Source organism: Chrysemys picta, chromosome 2 (assembly GCF_011386835.1).
Source record: "Chrysemys picta bellii isolate R12L10 chromosome 2, ASM1138683v2, whole genome shotgun sequence".
Taxonomy (NCBI): domain Eukaryota; kingdom Metazoa; phylum Chordata; order Testudines; family Emydidae; genus Chrysemys; species Chrysemys picta.
Genome location: NC_088792.1, coordinates 29,411,544 through 29,427,039, shown reverse-complemented (window position 1 = coordinate 29,427,039; position 15,496 = coordinate 29,411,544). Strand labels below are relative to the sequence as shown.

General features: G+C 43.9%; 1 protein-coding gene across 13 annotated transcripts in view; it reads left to right on the top strand.

Annotated features, from left to right (window-relative positions):
* Positions 1 to 15,496, top strand: part of CREM (cAMP responsive element modulator) — a 77,311-nt gene that overhangs the window by 45,336 nt on the left and 16,479 nt on the right. For 7 of the 13 annotated variants that reach the window (XM_065582846.1, XM_024100887.3, XM_042858701.2 and 4 more), the window contains one exon: positions 9,301 to 9,489. In XM_065582846.1, the coding sequence (XP_065438918.1) occupies positions 9,301 to 9,489 (189 nt within the window). Of the gene's footprint in view, positions 1 to 9,300; positions 9,490 to 13,225; positions 15,483 to 15,496 lie in introns of those variants that run through there. The other 6 variants (XM_024100891.3, XM_024100889.3, XM_024100892.3 and 3 more) reach the window with 5 other exon arrangements.

Below are 15,496 nucleotides of genomic sequence, written 5' to 3'. Positions count from 1 at the left end.
TACTAAATAACACATTTTATCTCTGAAACAGACGACTTCTCAAAAGTAGACCAATGTAATTAACCATAAGCTACAATTTCCAAATGCTCATTCTTTTTCTCTAAACAGTATTAGAAAAAAGAGCTTCATAGCAGTATTCCTCAAAGATTTTTTTTGCTTTATTTACATGTTAAACATTTCACACCTCACTATGAATGTTAAATTTTGCAGTCATTTCTCTTCTGTGGGTTGAATTTCCGTTAATCTTTTTCCTTTTTATGTAGAGTTTTTTTATAGCATTAAAAACAAAGAATTTACTGTTACAATGAGTCATTTATGTCTCAGGTCTTCTCATGTGTAGAAATAATGAAGATTTTTATTAAAAACAGCGGTGTATTTTCTCCTATACAATGGCAGGAAAATGGCAAGGAGGTCTGCTTCTTCTGAAGTACGTATATAAGAACAGAGGACTCCTATTAAAATGTTAACAATGGAACTTAGAAAAGGATAGAATAGCTCTTTCTAAATAAATTAATTCTTTAACTGTTCGTAGAATTCCTCTAGCTATCCTTTATAATTTGTAAAAGTAAAATGATTTTATCAACACTGAGAAAACAAAATTTACATTTAATACTGAACTACTAATTACTATTCTTTATATTCATTATTACTCTGGTTGTAGAGATGTTAATGGTGATGACCAAATTAAGGTTCTGTAGAACAGTGGTTCTCAACCAGGGGTCCGGGGCCCCATGGGGGGCTGCGAACAGGTTTCAGGTGGTCCGCCAAACAGTGCCAGTCAGGGCCGGCTCCAGGCACCAGCCAACCAAGCACGTAGTTGGGGCGGCACCTGGAGGGGGGCAGCGCTCCGGCCGGCCAGGGAGAGCAGGGCTGCGGCCTGGCTCTCCGCCCTCCTCCCGGTGCTCCGGCCGGCCGGGGAGAGCGGGGCCACGGCCGGGCTCTCCGCCCTCCTCCCGGCGCTCCGGCCGGTCGGGGAGAGCGGGGCCGGCCTCCCCCCGGCGCTCCGGCCGGCCGGGGAGAGCGGGGCTGCAGCTGGGCTCGGCGCCCGCTCCCGGCCGGGGGCGGCGGGAGGCTTTTTTGCCTGGGTCGGCAAAAAAGCTAGAGCCGGCCCTGGTGCCAGTGTTAGACTTGCTGGGGCTCAGGGCAGAAAGTTGAAGCCCCACCACATGGGGCTGAAGTCCAGGTCCCTGAGCCCTGCCACCCGGGGCTGAAGCCGAAGCCTGAGCAACTTAGCTTTGTGGGGGCCTCTGTGGCATAGGGTCCCAGGCAATTGACCCGCTTGCTATCCCCTAATTCCAGCCCAGGCTTTTACATGCAGAAAACCAGTTGTTGTGGCACAGGTGGGCCGTGGAGTTTTTATAGCATGGGGAGGGGGAAGGGCTCAGAAAGAAAAAAGATTGAGAACCCTGCTGTAGAATATAAAAGTCCTTAAATCCATTGGGTCTAAAAAGTAAGGGCATTGATACTCACTCCTGCTAAATGCTGAGTCCTTAATACCCAGTGACTGCAACAGTAGTGCTTAGGACCTCTTGGGAGCTGCTCACAACTTGTACCACTCAACTGGAGAGTGTATTTATTAGTTGTGTTCAGCTTTTCATTTTGGGTCGTCATGACCAAACTACAGTTTTGTCAAGAGACTCAGCTTTGAAGTTATATTAAAAAATGTGAAGAATTCATTCCAAAATGTAGCCTTTCCAGGAAAACCTGAATAGGCTTGAGGGAATGGAAGTAGCAAAACACAAAGCAATAGAGTTGTTGAATGTGTCCAAGACTGAAAAGAAAATAAGTGTCAGAAGAAACTGTCTGCATTTGGAAATAAAACACAAATTCAATTATTACTTATGCTATGCAGCAACTTTCAGTACATATAAAAGAAGCTCTGCATGATTTATAGTTCAATTTTGCTTTGTTGCAGTCAATATGAATTTGGATGCTGATCTGAATGGAAACAGAATTGGGCCTTATGTGTGAAGGGTTAAATATTTTCATTAGCCTCAAGAATTAGTATAAAATACTATTACTGAGTGCTACAAAGAATAAATCTTCTTTCTGTGTAAAAATTCCTTTCATCATGTTTTGCAACTTTTACTTTTCTTAACTATGTTCCCATGTCAGAAATCATGTAGCCACCATTAATGCCAAAATTATTTTTTTGTCTTAAATATCACGGGTCTATTAGTTTTGGGTTGGGTTGGTTCTAGTTGCAATGAGACATTTATCAACTTTGTCATACAAGGGGAACTTCATAGGGTCTGTAGCAAGGTATTGGGGGGAGGGATAGCTCAGTGGTTTGAGCATTGGTCTGCTAAACCTAGCGTTGTGAGTTCAATTTTTGAGGAAGCCACTTAGGGATCTGGGGCAAAATCAGTACTTGGTCCTGCTAGTGAAGGTAGGGGGCTGGACTCAATGACTTTTCAGGGTCCCTTCTAGTCCTAAGAGATAGGATATCTCCATTTAAAAAAAAATGGTTACAGACATACAATGAATATTCATTCCTACAGGTTTGTGATGAACTGGGAGTTAAAACATCTTAACTCAGCAGCGAGGCAATCTGGGGACCTGTGTTTTCACTAGTCACATCATTGTCTTCGTCCTGGTGACTAAGGTCTGAGGTGTCTTCAGTAAAGCCCGAAGAACTCCCATGCTTTCATTAATCAGGATCTCCACCTCCTGGGCTTCAGGAAGTCAGCAGCACTCCTGGGCATTCTTGCATCAGTCTACTCCATGTTTTTCCACTTTCATTTTGGGATTTTTTGGAGAAAATACTCTCCAGTTGGCCATCCTCCCTCTTTGGGCTCAGGGATCACTCTTGTGTCTAATCTGAAAGAACTCTTTAAAACTTTATTTTTGTGACTGTTTAGTGAGTTTTTTAAAGAAATTTAATGTTTTAATATGAAATTAAGTGCAAATTCTAGTAACAAGAATTTTTTAAATTGTAATCACACATCACTTTCCTTTGTTATAATTTGCCAAAACTGTACTGACTAGTAGTGCAGGTGTTTTTCTCTATTTTAATTGGAATATTTGTTCAGTAAGACATCTACTTTGCAATAAGCAAAAGAAATGTATCACCATTGTCTGCTTGAATTAGCAGAGTCCATAAGAAATTTAACTAAATCTTATTTAATCTAATTTTAAAAAGGCTTTGGCATGAGCCTGATCTAGAAGCATCCTGATGCATGCTGTTCTTCCCTCAAATAAGAAATCATGCTGATAGCTTAGAACATGTTCTGCATTTTTAGACTGATTTCATGTACAGTATTTGTTAAATACATTTGCAGCCGTATGCTTCAATATTAGGCACTGTTCAAGGAAAGCATATACCAACCTTCATATGCGATGATGAGTCTGATTTGGGGTCTCTGTTTTTAAAGCTGTATCGTTTTGCAAGCAATTTTCTTACTCCATAATTTAATAGTTCATTAACTAGATCTGAAAAAGTTCTTCATTGTATGTGAAAAAGACAAAAACTTTAAAACAAAATCCCATTCACCTTTTATTGCAGTGAACTCAGTATATTAGATCTACCTTTGCTCAAGGGAGTTATAGCAAAATGTTTCTTGAGATGCTTCTCATTTTTGTCAGAATTGTCATGTGAAAGAAAAGTTAGAGTTGAGAGTCAATCCAAGTTGTAGTAGTGATGGTCAGTTACTGCTAAATACTGGCAGTTGAAATTTTAGGTGTCACCATTTGGAATTTACTGTTGTTTTATAAAAAGATACCATATTGCTTAACTACTTCCTTTTGGGTCTTGAGCTTTTAAGCACAGATTATCACTTCATTCCAGCCACCTACAATCCTAAAGAGCTGTTATGTCAGCCAGGAATTGACACAGCATAAAGATTCCCTGGCCACTTCCCCTTTGTCAATTTCAGGGTGGGCAGGATGGAGGAAGGGATGAAGGTTCCTAGCAAACTGGAGGTTAAAAAAAAAGTCATTTTTGGCAACTAATGCTACCAAGCTTAGCAGAGAGTCAAACAGGATGCTGAGAGGCTGTATGCTTTTGCACCCCTTTGATGAATGAGGACTATATGTCTTCGATGGAAGGTGGAGACAACATCTTGATCAGCTCTTGGAAATATTTGCCCTTTCTGTCCAGCATCACTTCAGTCTTGCCTGGGTTCAGTTCAGTCCAGCTGCTCTTCATCCAAGAATTAATTTCCTGTATACATTCTGACATGTTAGTAGAGGCAGTGGTTACCTCAGCTGAGAATGAGAGAGAGAGAGTTGAGTGGCATTGGTGTAATGTTGGCAACTAAGCCTGTGATGTCTCATTATCTCTCCCAGTATTGAAGAGAAGTGGGGATAGTATGGATCCCTGTGGGACCTCACAGGTGAGGCCTCTGGAGAGGAGGAGCAGTTGTTTATCTGCACTCTCTGAGTTCTGTTGGAGAGAAACAATAGGAGTCTATACTGCTGGCCATTTACTCCTGCTACATCATATAGATGTGTTAGTACTACTTTGCAGTCCATTGTATCAAAGTGTGCGGAGAGGTCCACAGTATAAGCATGTAAAAGCAGCAAAGAGTCCTGCGGCACCTTATAGACTAACAGACGTATTGGAGCATGAGCTTTCGTGGGTGAATACCCACTTCGTTGGATGCATGTATAAGCATGTTGATCTTACCTGTGTCCATGGCCATGAGGAGGTAATCTTGTAGTGCCACTAGAGCCCCCACTGTGGTGTGTCCTGATCTGAACCCTGATTGTGAGGTATCCAGGATACTGACTGCTGTCACATGTTGCTAGAGCTTAGTGGTCAGTATTTTCTAAATGATTTTGCCCAGAAACAGGAGATTGGAGATGGGACAATAGTTGGAAAGATCTTCATGGCTGAGTGTTGGCTTCCTGAGAATTGGGCAAACTATTGTATTTTTCTAGGAGTTTGGTAGATGTGCTTCTCTGAAAGAGGCATTGACTATTTCCATTAGTACTTTGCTTAAGAGTTCTTCACTGGCTTTTACAGGTCAGGAGGGAAATAGATCTGCTTCACTGATTGTGATTCTAATATTTTTTCAGGGTTTCTTGAGTTTTGGCATGTGTGATGGGACCAAACTCAGTCATGGGTGATGGGAGGATAATGCAATCTAGTTAGGGGTAGAATTTTCTTTCCAAGTTAGCTGTATGTATGTATTCAGTTAATCTTATAATTGAAGTATGTTGACAGTTCTTCACAGCTTTAGTATTTGGATATTCAGGCTATGCAGTCTGGGTTGATTAGGCAGTTCACTATGCAAGATATCTCTGTAGGCCTTGATTCTGCCACGTTGATTCTGGAGGAGTCGAAGGCTCATTTTGCCATCTTTACTGCAGTGGCATAGTCTTGTAAGTGTTATTTTGTGCTATGGTGGAGAATTCAAAATGTTTTTTGCATCACTGGAATTCTGCCTTTCTAGATACGCTCTTTATCTGCCATAGCTCATCTGTGACCCATAGTGATCATTGTTGTCTGTGCGAAGGGACGGCTTGGGCCAAGCTGTTGATAGTAGTGAATAACACAGTACTGTACTGTTGTACAAACTCATTTGCACCTTAACCTTGTGTTTAGGTGGCTTGTTCTCCTGGGATGAATGGAAAACCTAGGGTGTTCAGGAGTTTTCAGGGGAGGACCAGCTTTGGTTGGTCACCACCTGATGGGAAGTAGAGAAGGGTCTGATCTCTGCCTGGATGAGGTGATGATTGATTGGATCAGGAGATTGGTATGCTGGTGAAGTTTCCAGTGGCAAGTCCAGGGCTTGTGATCCAACTTATCTCTGGCTGCATTCATAGGTCCAGAGATTGCCTGGGAGAATCCCATGGTTTCCATGTAAGCCATGAGACTATAATATGTATAATTGAGATTGTGAATGTTGAGGTTGTGAAGGACAAGGAATCTGGGAGCTTCCAATACCATGCTGGGCAGCAGCTCTATATGATCCTGCAGGAAGTTGGCAGGCTTTCCATTGGAGGAATTGTACAACTCCAGGAGCTCTAGGTACCTCTGGTTCTTCATCTCACTGGTCATATGGATGCGCTCAAATGTATTGTTTCTCGGATGGAACATCTTGTGCATCCCAGACTTGTGGGGAGCAGACATGCCAAACCCGTGAAAAAAACACAGAAAGTGGACTTGTTTTTGGCTTAATTGGCTTGTGAGTTGCTTGTTGGCTAGTTTTTGGCTTGTAGCTTGTTGCTTCTTTTTTTGATCAGTTCCTGGCAAGCAGGGGCAAGGGGGGGGAGAGAGTCGGGGTGCACAGCGGGCCCACCGTGGTCCCAGACTGCACGCTGGGGGGATCTAATCACATAGAGTGTTGGGGTTCTTAGGGATTGGCTTGATTTTTGTCTTATTGTGAAAGTTGGAGTACTTATTTACCATGTGAAAGTTGGCAACTGTGGCGGGGAGCAGGACTGCTATTCCACCTCCTTTCTTTTTTCTGGTGCTTTCTGGAGTCTGTCTTGGCTTGTGACATATAGAATATCCTGTGGGGACTTGCTGTGCTAGAGTCAGGTTGGATGTGGGATTGAACCATGTGAGGGGAGGTGGTTTGCGCATTGGCCTTGAGGGGGCCATTTAGGGATCTGGGGCAAAGCTCTGTCTAGGGATTGGTCCTGTTTTGAGCAAGGGGTTGGACTAGATGACCTCCTGAGGTCCCTTCCAACCCTGATATTCTATGATTCAATGATTCATGCAAGGCCAGCTGCTTCACCCGATTTTCTATACAGGGGGAATTTTCCAAAACTCTATAAGCTAGCTATAGGGCACCTGCATTGCCATATCTGGCCCTTTGTGCAAACAAACAGGAGCACAAACACCCCTACCTTTCAGAAGTACCAGTATGTGTACCTTGTGTTTAGATCAACTGTCAGTAATTGAAGACCCTCTGATATGGGCTAGGCTTAATGCACTGTGTTGCATTTTAAAGAAAAACATCCTGTATTGCTGACCTCGGGCATTCAAAAATCACAAGTCGGGACCCCCCAAATCATCTAATACATTTAAAAATCATAAGATTAAAAATAATAAATATCTTTTTATTTATCTTATATTTTTTGAAACTTTAGGTTTCACATTTTACAGCTTTTCTCCAAACCACAAGGGGCAAAAAATTACTTTTTAAAAATAACGAAAGCTGAGATTCTCCTGAACTCATATGACTCCAGAAGCTGAGAGTTTAAGAAACACACCAAGTAACATAAGCCTCACAGTAAAATCATGAGCTGGCAACACTGCTATGCTTATAATAGATTTTTATGTACTATCAAACAGCAACATTTAAATACTTTGGTGATGTGTGCAGTTTAAATACCTGCATAGAAAGAGCATTTACTTCTTCCTGGGGAATGGGTACTCCTTAAATGGTGTTTCTAAGTGGGTATTATAAAAGTTAGTGGATATGTTCCTGTTTTTAAATGAACAGGAGTACTTGTGGCACCTTAGAGACTAACAAATTTATTAGAGCATAAGCTTTCGTGGACTACAGCCCACTTCTTCGGATGCATATAGAGTGGAAAAAATATTGAGGAGATATATATACACAAATACAGAGAGCATGAACAGTTGGGAGTTGTCTTACCAACTCTGAGAGGCCAATTAAGTAAGAGAAAAAAAAGTTTTGAAGTGATAATCGAGATAGCCCAGTACAGACAGTTTGATAAGAAGTGTGAGAATACTTACAAGGGGAGATAGATTCAATGTTTGTAATGGCTCAGCCATTCCCAGTCCTTATTCAATCCTGAGTTGATTGTGTCTAGTTTGCATATCAATTCCAGCTCAGCAGTTTCTCGTTGGAGTCTGTTTTTGAAGTTTTTCTGTTGTAAGATAGCCACCCGCAGGTCTGACATTGAATGACCAGACAGGTTAAAGTGTTCTCCCACTGGTTTTTGAGTATTATGATTCCTGATGTCAGATTTGTGTCCATTAATTCTTTTGCGTAGAGACTGTCCAGTTTGGCCAATGTACACGGCAGATGGGCATTGCTGGCACATGATGGCATATATCACATTGGTAGATGTGCAGGTGAACGAGCCCCTGATGGTATGGCTGATGTGATTAGGTCCTATGATAATGTCACTTGAATAGATATGTGGACAGAGTTGGTAAGACAACTCCCACCTGTTCATGCTCTCTGTATGTGTGTATATATATCTCCTCAATATTTATTCCACTCTATATGCATCCGAAGAAGTGGGCTGTAGTCCACGAAAGCTTATGCTCTAATAAATTTGTTAGTCTCTAAGGTGCCACAAGTACTCCTGTTCTTTTTGTGGATACAGACTAACACGGCTGCTACTTTGAAACCTGTTTTTAAATGAGTATTTGTGAACTTCTGCTGAAATTAGCATGTAACCCTTCAATGAATTTGATTTTTACAAAACACTTATTATGCTGAATATTCTGTGAGTCACATGGAAGAGTTTAATCAAGCTGATATGGGCAAAATGTATACATACATTTTCTTTCATATTTTTGACTGCATGATAATAGATTCTTATTTTCACATTTTAGTATCTCAAAACAAAATTTTCCAGTCTTTTCTCATATAGAGAAACTTAAAGTGCAATGAGCCTAAACCTAGACATCCTAACTTGAGAAAAGGAGGAAGATTTTGAGTTCCAGGGAAAGGTACCCTTTTCCCTTCCTCCTGATCCCCAGTATTTTGCATCTTATGGAAGGGTCAGGATAAATTTGAATGTCTTTTTATTTTTCCTGTTGCATCTGTTATAATTACCCTCAACTTCTTACTCCATTTCCCCGAGACCTTGATGCTTTGTCTTTATCAGTCTTATATGGAAATTATTATGGAAATATTAGAGTTGCTGGGATTAAAAACTGAAAAAAAAAATGGGTGAAGTAGTGCATTCTCCATGTGATTGACCCAAAAAGTGAATAATACAAAATAGGAGAATGGCACATAAGAGGCTGGTACAATTTTTTAAAAATACACCTGTATCCTGATATAACGCGACCCGATATAACACAAATTTGGATATAACGCGGTAAAGCAGTGCTCCGGGGGAGGGCGGGGGAGAGGGGAGCTGCGCATTCCGGTGGATCAAAGCAAGTTCGATATAATGTGGTTTCACCTATAACGCGGTAAGATTTTTTGGCTCCCGAGGACAGCATTATATCAGAGTAGAGGTGTATATTAATTCAGCATGCCATGCCATAGTGTTAGTTCTGCAAATTTCTTTAAGCACAGAGATGATTGGAAGTCCCTATCTGATGAAAAAAAACTTTCTTCCAAAAGTGGTAAATATAGTATAATATGTTGTATATATTTGTTTCTATTGCGTAATCTGTTTTTTTCTTTTTGCGTTTAGTTGCCATAGCCCAAGGTGGAGCAATCCAGATTTCTAATCCAGCATCTGATGGCGTCCAGGGACTGCAGACATTAACAATGACAAATTCAGGAGCTCCTCAGCCAGGTGCTACCATTGTGCAATATGCAGCACAAACACCTGATGGCACACAGCAGTTTTTTGTACCTGGAAGCCAAGTTGTTGTGCAAGGTATATTTTGAGATCTACTAAATTTTAGATTTATACAAATGATTTTTTCACAAAGTGCTTTTTGTTGGTGCGCACATTATGGTGATGTTAAATCAGTGGAAGAAATACTAATAAAAGGAACTGAGAAAGTTAGTGTTAGGAGAAGAGTGGGTTGGTTTGCTCACTAAGGGCAGCTACACTCATTTGAAAATAAATGTTTATGTACTTTAGAGGAAATATAATAATGAGGGAAGAGCATGATGACATTGCTGGTTCATATGTACACTTTTGTCCAGGCCTTGTGAGATAGTGTTTCATAGTAGGTCAAGAGTGGAGTGCTGCAGTTTGAGTTTGATTGGAAGTTGCTGTGTAATTGGAGTAAATAAAATGAAATTAAGAATTCTCCTTTGAGTGCTTGCTCATGTTGATTCCATTCTAGGTGTGTGTGTGTGCCCACGTGCACAGTTGTTGGAGATTTTTGCCTTAGCGATATCCATAGGGCCAGCTGTGGCGCCCTCTGGAGTGCCGTGCTCATGCATCTGTATATTAGGTGCTACCGGTCCTATACACCCTCTCAGTTCCTTCTTACCCGCCGTGACAGTTTGTCGGAGTGCCTTGTCTTGCCTCGCAAGAGTGTTAGCGGTTTTTCTAACAGCCCATTGACTGTCTTCTTTGTATATAGTTCTCAGATAGTTAGTTAGCTATTAAATGTTAAGTGTTAGGTGTTAGTTTACTAGTTAGAGTCCCAGCAGGGACTTCACCCCAGAGCGGGGCATGCCCCATTCCCTGAGCTTCAAACCATGTTCATCACGCAACAGGCCTATGCCTGTTAGTGACCCCCACAGCAGCTGTTTGAAGTGCTTGGGAGAGTCCCATATAAAGGAGAAGTGCAGGATTTGTAAGAACTTTTGTCCCAGAACCCAGAAAGAGCGGGTCATCTGCCTGAAAGCCCTCCCCATGGAGGCTGCACTTTGCCTGGTGTTGGAGCTTTCACGATTGGACTGTGTGCCCAGCACCTCAGCGTCAGTGCAGAGCACTCCGCCGGCACCAGGTTCCTCCCGGCACCATTCCCCCTCCCCAGTGCTCAAAAGGCGGCAAAAGAAAAGAAACTCCCCAGCGCCATCCAAGGAGGGGAAGGGGTCTCACCATGGAGCTGCAACGGGGTGCTGCTGTGGTCAGACCCTCTAGCCCAACCAGGGATCTTCCTCCGACTCCTGGGAGCGGTAGGGGAGTCCGGCTCCTACTGGGGCCTGCAACACCCGAGGTTGCCCAGGTGGCTAAAGACTTGATGGTCCTACTGGTACCTAATACACTGCACCTGGTACTGGATGTGCCTAAGACCCTGCAACCCATCAAGGGTTGATCTCGGGGTCAGGTGCAGAGGAACCTCGATCTGGTATGTTCCACCTGTCGTGATCTGGGTGTTTTGATAAATAAAGAAAAATCAACTCTGATACCAGTGCAATGGATAGAGTTCAGTGGGGTGGTCCTCGACTCCACTCGGGCCAGAACCTTTCTCTCCGAGACCTGCTTCTGAGCCATGACAGCTCTGATCTTGTACATGTGAGCCAAACCTCTCACCACCGCTCACATGTGCCTGAGATTGTTGGGCCGCCTGGAAGCCTGTACTTAAATGGTCTGGCACACGCGGCTCCATCTCAGGGCCCTACAGGTGTTGCTGGTGTTGGTCTACCTCCCCAACAGACACAACATAGACTGCATAGTCAGGGTACCAGACCACATACTGTCGTCACTCGCATGGTGGTCAAATCCCGTCTCGGTGCTGGAGGGAGTCCCCTTTGCGGCCATATCCCCATCAGTAACCCTGGTCTCCAGTGCCTTGGATCTGGTTTGGGGAGCCCACCTGGATGATCTCAGCACAAAAGGACGTTAGTTGAGTCACAATCGCCCCTTCCACATTAATATCAGAGAGCTCAGAGCGGTTCACTTGGCCTGCCAAGCTTTCCTGCCTCATCTGAGGGTCAGGGTGGTTTAGATCCTGACAGACAACACTGGTGCAATGTTCTATATCAACAAACAAGGTGGAGCCCACTTGTCAGCCCTTTGCCAGGAAGCGATTCAGCTGTGGAACTTCTGTTTTCATCGTGCCATTCATCTCGCAGCCGTGCACCTCGGGACCAGGAACATATTGGCAGTTCCCCTCAGCAGGACCTGCTCATCTCACCATGAATGGTCACTCCATCTGGAGGTGGTCAGCATCATCTTCCAAACACGGGGGACTCCTCGGGTGGACTTGTTTGCATCCAGGCAGAGCAGAAAGTGCCATGTTTTCTGCTTGATTCGGGGGATCGACACAGGCTCTCCATCAGACGCCTTTCTGCTCCCGTGGTTGTGGGCACTCACACAAAAAAGAAGCTTACAAGAAGTGGAAGATTGGACAAATGACCAGGGAGGAGTATAAAAATATTGCTCAGGCGTGCAGGAGTGAAATCAGGAAGGCCAAATCACACTTGGAGTTGCAGTTAGCAAGAGATGTTAAGAGTAACAAGAAGGGTTTCTTCAGGTATGTTAGCAACAAGAAGAAAATCAAGGAAAGTGTGGGCCCCTTACTGAATGAGGGAGGCAACCTCGTGACCGAGGATGTGGAAAAAGCTAATGTACTCAATGATTTTTTTGCCTCTGTCTTCACGAACAAGGTCAGCTCCCAGACTGCTGCGCTGGGCAGTACAGCATGGGGAGAAGGTGACCAACCCTCTGTGGAGAAAGAAGTGGTTCGGGACTATTTAGAAAAACTGGACGTGCACAAGTCCATGGGGCCGGATGCGCTGCATCCGAGGGTGCTAAAGGAGTTGGCGGGTGAGATTGCAGAGCCATTAGCCATTATTTTTGAAAACTCATGGCGATCGGGGGAGGTCCCAGATGACTGGAAAAAGGCTAATGTAGTGCCCATCTTTAAAAAAGGGAAGAAGGAGGATCCGGGGAACTACAGGCCAGTCAGCCTCACCTCAGTCCCTGGAAAAATCATGGAGCAGGTCCTCAAGGAATCAATTATGAAACATTTAGAGGAGAGGAAAGTGATCAGGAACAGTCAGAATGGATTCACGAAGGGGAAGTCGTGCCTGACTAACCTAATTGCCTTCTATGATGAGATAACTGGCTCTGTGGATGAGGGGAAAGCAGTGGATGTGTTATTCCTTGACTTTAGCAAAGCTTTTGATACGGTCTCCTACAGTATTCTTGCCGCCAAGTTAAAGAAGTATGGGCTGGATGAATGGACTGTAAGGTGGATAGAAAGCTGGCTAGATCGTCGGGCTCAACGGGTAGTGATCAATGGCTCTATGTCTAGTTGGCAGCTGGTTTCAAGCGGAGTGCCCCAAGGGTTGGTCCTGGGGCCGGTTTTGTTTAATATCTTTATTAATGATCTGGAGGATGGTGTGGACTGCACTCTCAGCAAGTTTGCAGATGACACTAAACTAGGAGGCGTGGTAGATACACTAGAGGGTAGGGATCGGATACAGAGGGACCTAGACAAATTAGAAGATTGGGCCGAAAAAAACCTGATGAGGTTCAACAAGGACAAGTGCAGAGTCCTGCACTTAGGACAGAAGAATCCCATGCACTACTACAGACTAGGGACCGAATGGCTAGGTAGCAGTTCTGCAGAAAAGGACCTAGGGGTCACAGTGGACGAGAAGCTGGATATGAGTCAACAGTGTGCTCTTGTTGCCAAGAAGGCTAACAGCATTTTGGGCTGTATAAGTAGGGGCATTGCCAGCAGATCGAGGGACGTGATCGTTCCCCTTTATTCGACATTGGTGAGGCCTCATCTGGAATACTGTGTCCAGTTTTGGGCCCCACACTACAAGAAGGATGTGGAAAAATTGGAAAGAGTCCAGCGGAGGGCAACAAAAATGATTAGGGGTCTGGAGCACGTGACTTATGAGGAGAGGCTGAGGGAACTGGGATTGTTTAGTCTCCAGAAGAGAAGAATGAGGGGGGATTTGATAGCAGCCTTCAACTACCTGAAGGGGGGTTCCAAAGAGGATGGAGCTCGGCTGTTCTCAGTGGTGGCAGACGACAGAACAAGGAGCAATGGTCTCAAGTTGCAGTGGGGGAGGTCCAGGTTGGATATCAGGAAAAACTATTTCACTAGGAGGGTGGTGAAACACTGGAATGCGTTACCTAGGGAGGTGGTGGAGTCTCCTTCCTTGGAGGTTTTTAAGGCCCGGCTTGACAAAGCCCTGGCTGGGATGATTTAGCTGGGAATTGGTCCTGCTTTGAGCAGGGGGTTGGACTAGATGACCTCTTGAGGTCCCTTCCAACTCTGATATTCTATGATTCTATGATTCTATGTATTCCTTCCCTCCAGTGCCATTAATCCACAGAGTCCTCATGAAAATCATATAGGACAGGGCAAAGGTGATCCTCAGAGTTCTGGCTTGGCCACACCAGCACTGGTTCAGCCCACTGCTGGACCCCTTGGTGGATGCCCTGCTACAGTTGTTGCTTCAGCCGGACCTGATGTCACAGAGCCACGGCAGTCTTCTGCACCCCAACCTGGCAGCACTGCACCTGATGGGTTGGCTGCTGCATGGTTAAATATGGAGGAGCAGGAATGCTCGGCCCATGTCCAACAAGTCCTGTTGGGCAGCAGAAAACTCTCCACCAGAGTGACCTACTTGGCCAAATGTAAGCGGTTCATGTGCTGGGTATTGGACCAAGGTATTCAGCCCGAACAGGCCTCGCTGCAGTCAATCCTGGACTACCTCCTGCATCTCAAGCTCCAAAGTCTGTCTCTTTCATCTACCAAGGTCTACTTGGCCATTATTTCCCCTTTCCATCCCTCATTCCAGGGCAGGTCAGTCTTCGCTCATGACATGACAGTACAATTTCTAAAAATTCTGAACCAACTCTACCCTCACGTCCAGGACCCAGTCCCTCCATGGGACTTAAATCTCATGCTGTCTAGGCTCACTGGCTCCCCCTTCGAACCTTTGGCATCCTGTTCCCTCCTTCTCCTCTTGTGGAAGGTCTTAGCAATAACATCTGCCTGTAGGGTCTCTGAGATTAGGGCACTTACCTCAGAGCCGCCCTACACTGTGTTCTACAAGGACAAGGTCCAGAAAGAAGCCTCATTCTCAAAGGTATAACATTTGTACTAATGGAGTACAGGAGGTTCAGGGCATTGTTAAGGAGCTACAGAGCCTTTCACCTGTAGGTCATGATTTTGAGTCCTTCCCCGTTCAGCAAGGATTGTTCCCATCTAATGAATGTTTGTTAGTCCCATACCAATAAGATTGGTGAGTCCCAGTTTGAGTTGCCGTGTCACAAACTCATCTCTATGTTTTGTACTTCATTGTAGGCTCTTTGGGACAGTATTGTCTGTATCTCACCATCTTTTTGTGCAATGCCTAGCACAATGGGGCCTTGGTCTCAATTGAGTCTTCTAGGAAAAGCTCCAGCCAGGGGAACAAAAATCTCCTTACTCACTATAAATTTGTAAAAGTTGGCAGTTCTATAATTGTCACACACATTGCGTGTGGGCAGAAAGAGTTGAAAAATTAGAAGGCAGACCAAAAATTATGATTTACACTTCTTTAAAAAAATCTCTTGATTTTTGGTCTAATTTAACTATTTTTAGGGATCTGACTCATGATTTTTGGAATTGGCAATACTAAGATTATGAAATAATTTCCATCAGTCTTTGCTGTCAATGTGTCTTTGAGTCTGATTTACAAGTAGATCTGTGATGAGTGTGGTTTGTACATTAGGAACATATGTAAATTAGAATAAACCAAAGCTAGGCTACATAAATATGAAAGGATCCTTTATCATCAAAAACAGTTTTTTGGGCTGCAGTTTTAGTGAGCTGTTCCAGGACAAAGCATTTTAATGACAGAGGTAGGCCAGTGAGGTCATTGTGATGTCAGTGTTCCTGCTTGTAATCCTGCACATGCTTGCTAGTTTGGAACATTTCATGTTGGGCTGTGATAGAGCAACAAGAGAATCCCATATGCAAAAGCTGATCATGGCTGTAACAGGAGATGAAACAGGTAGGAATCTCTTG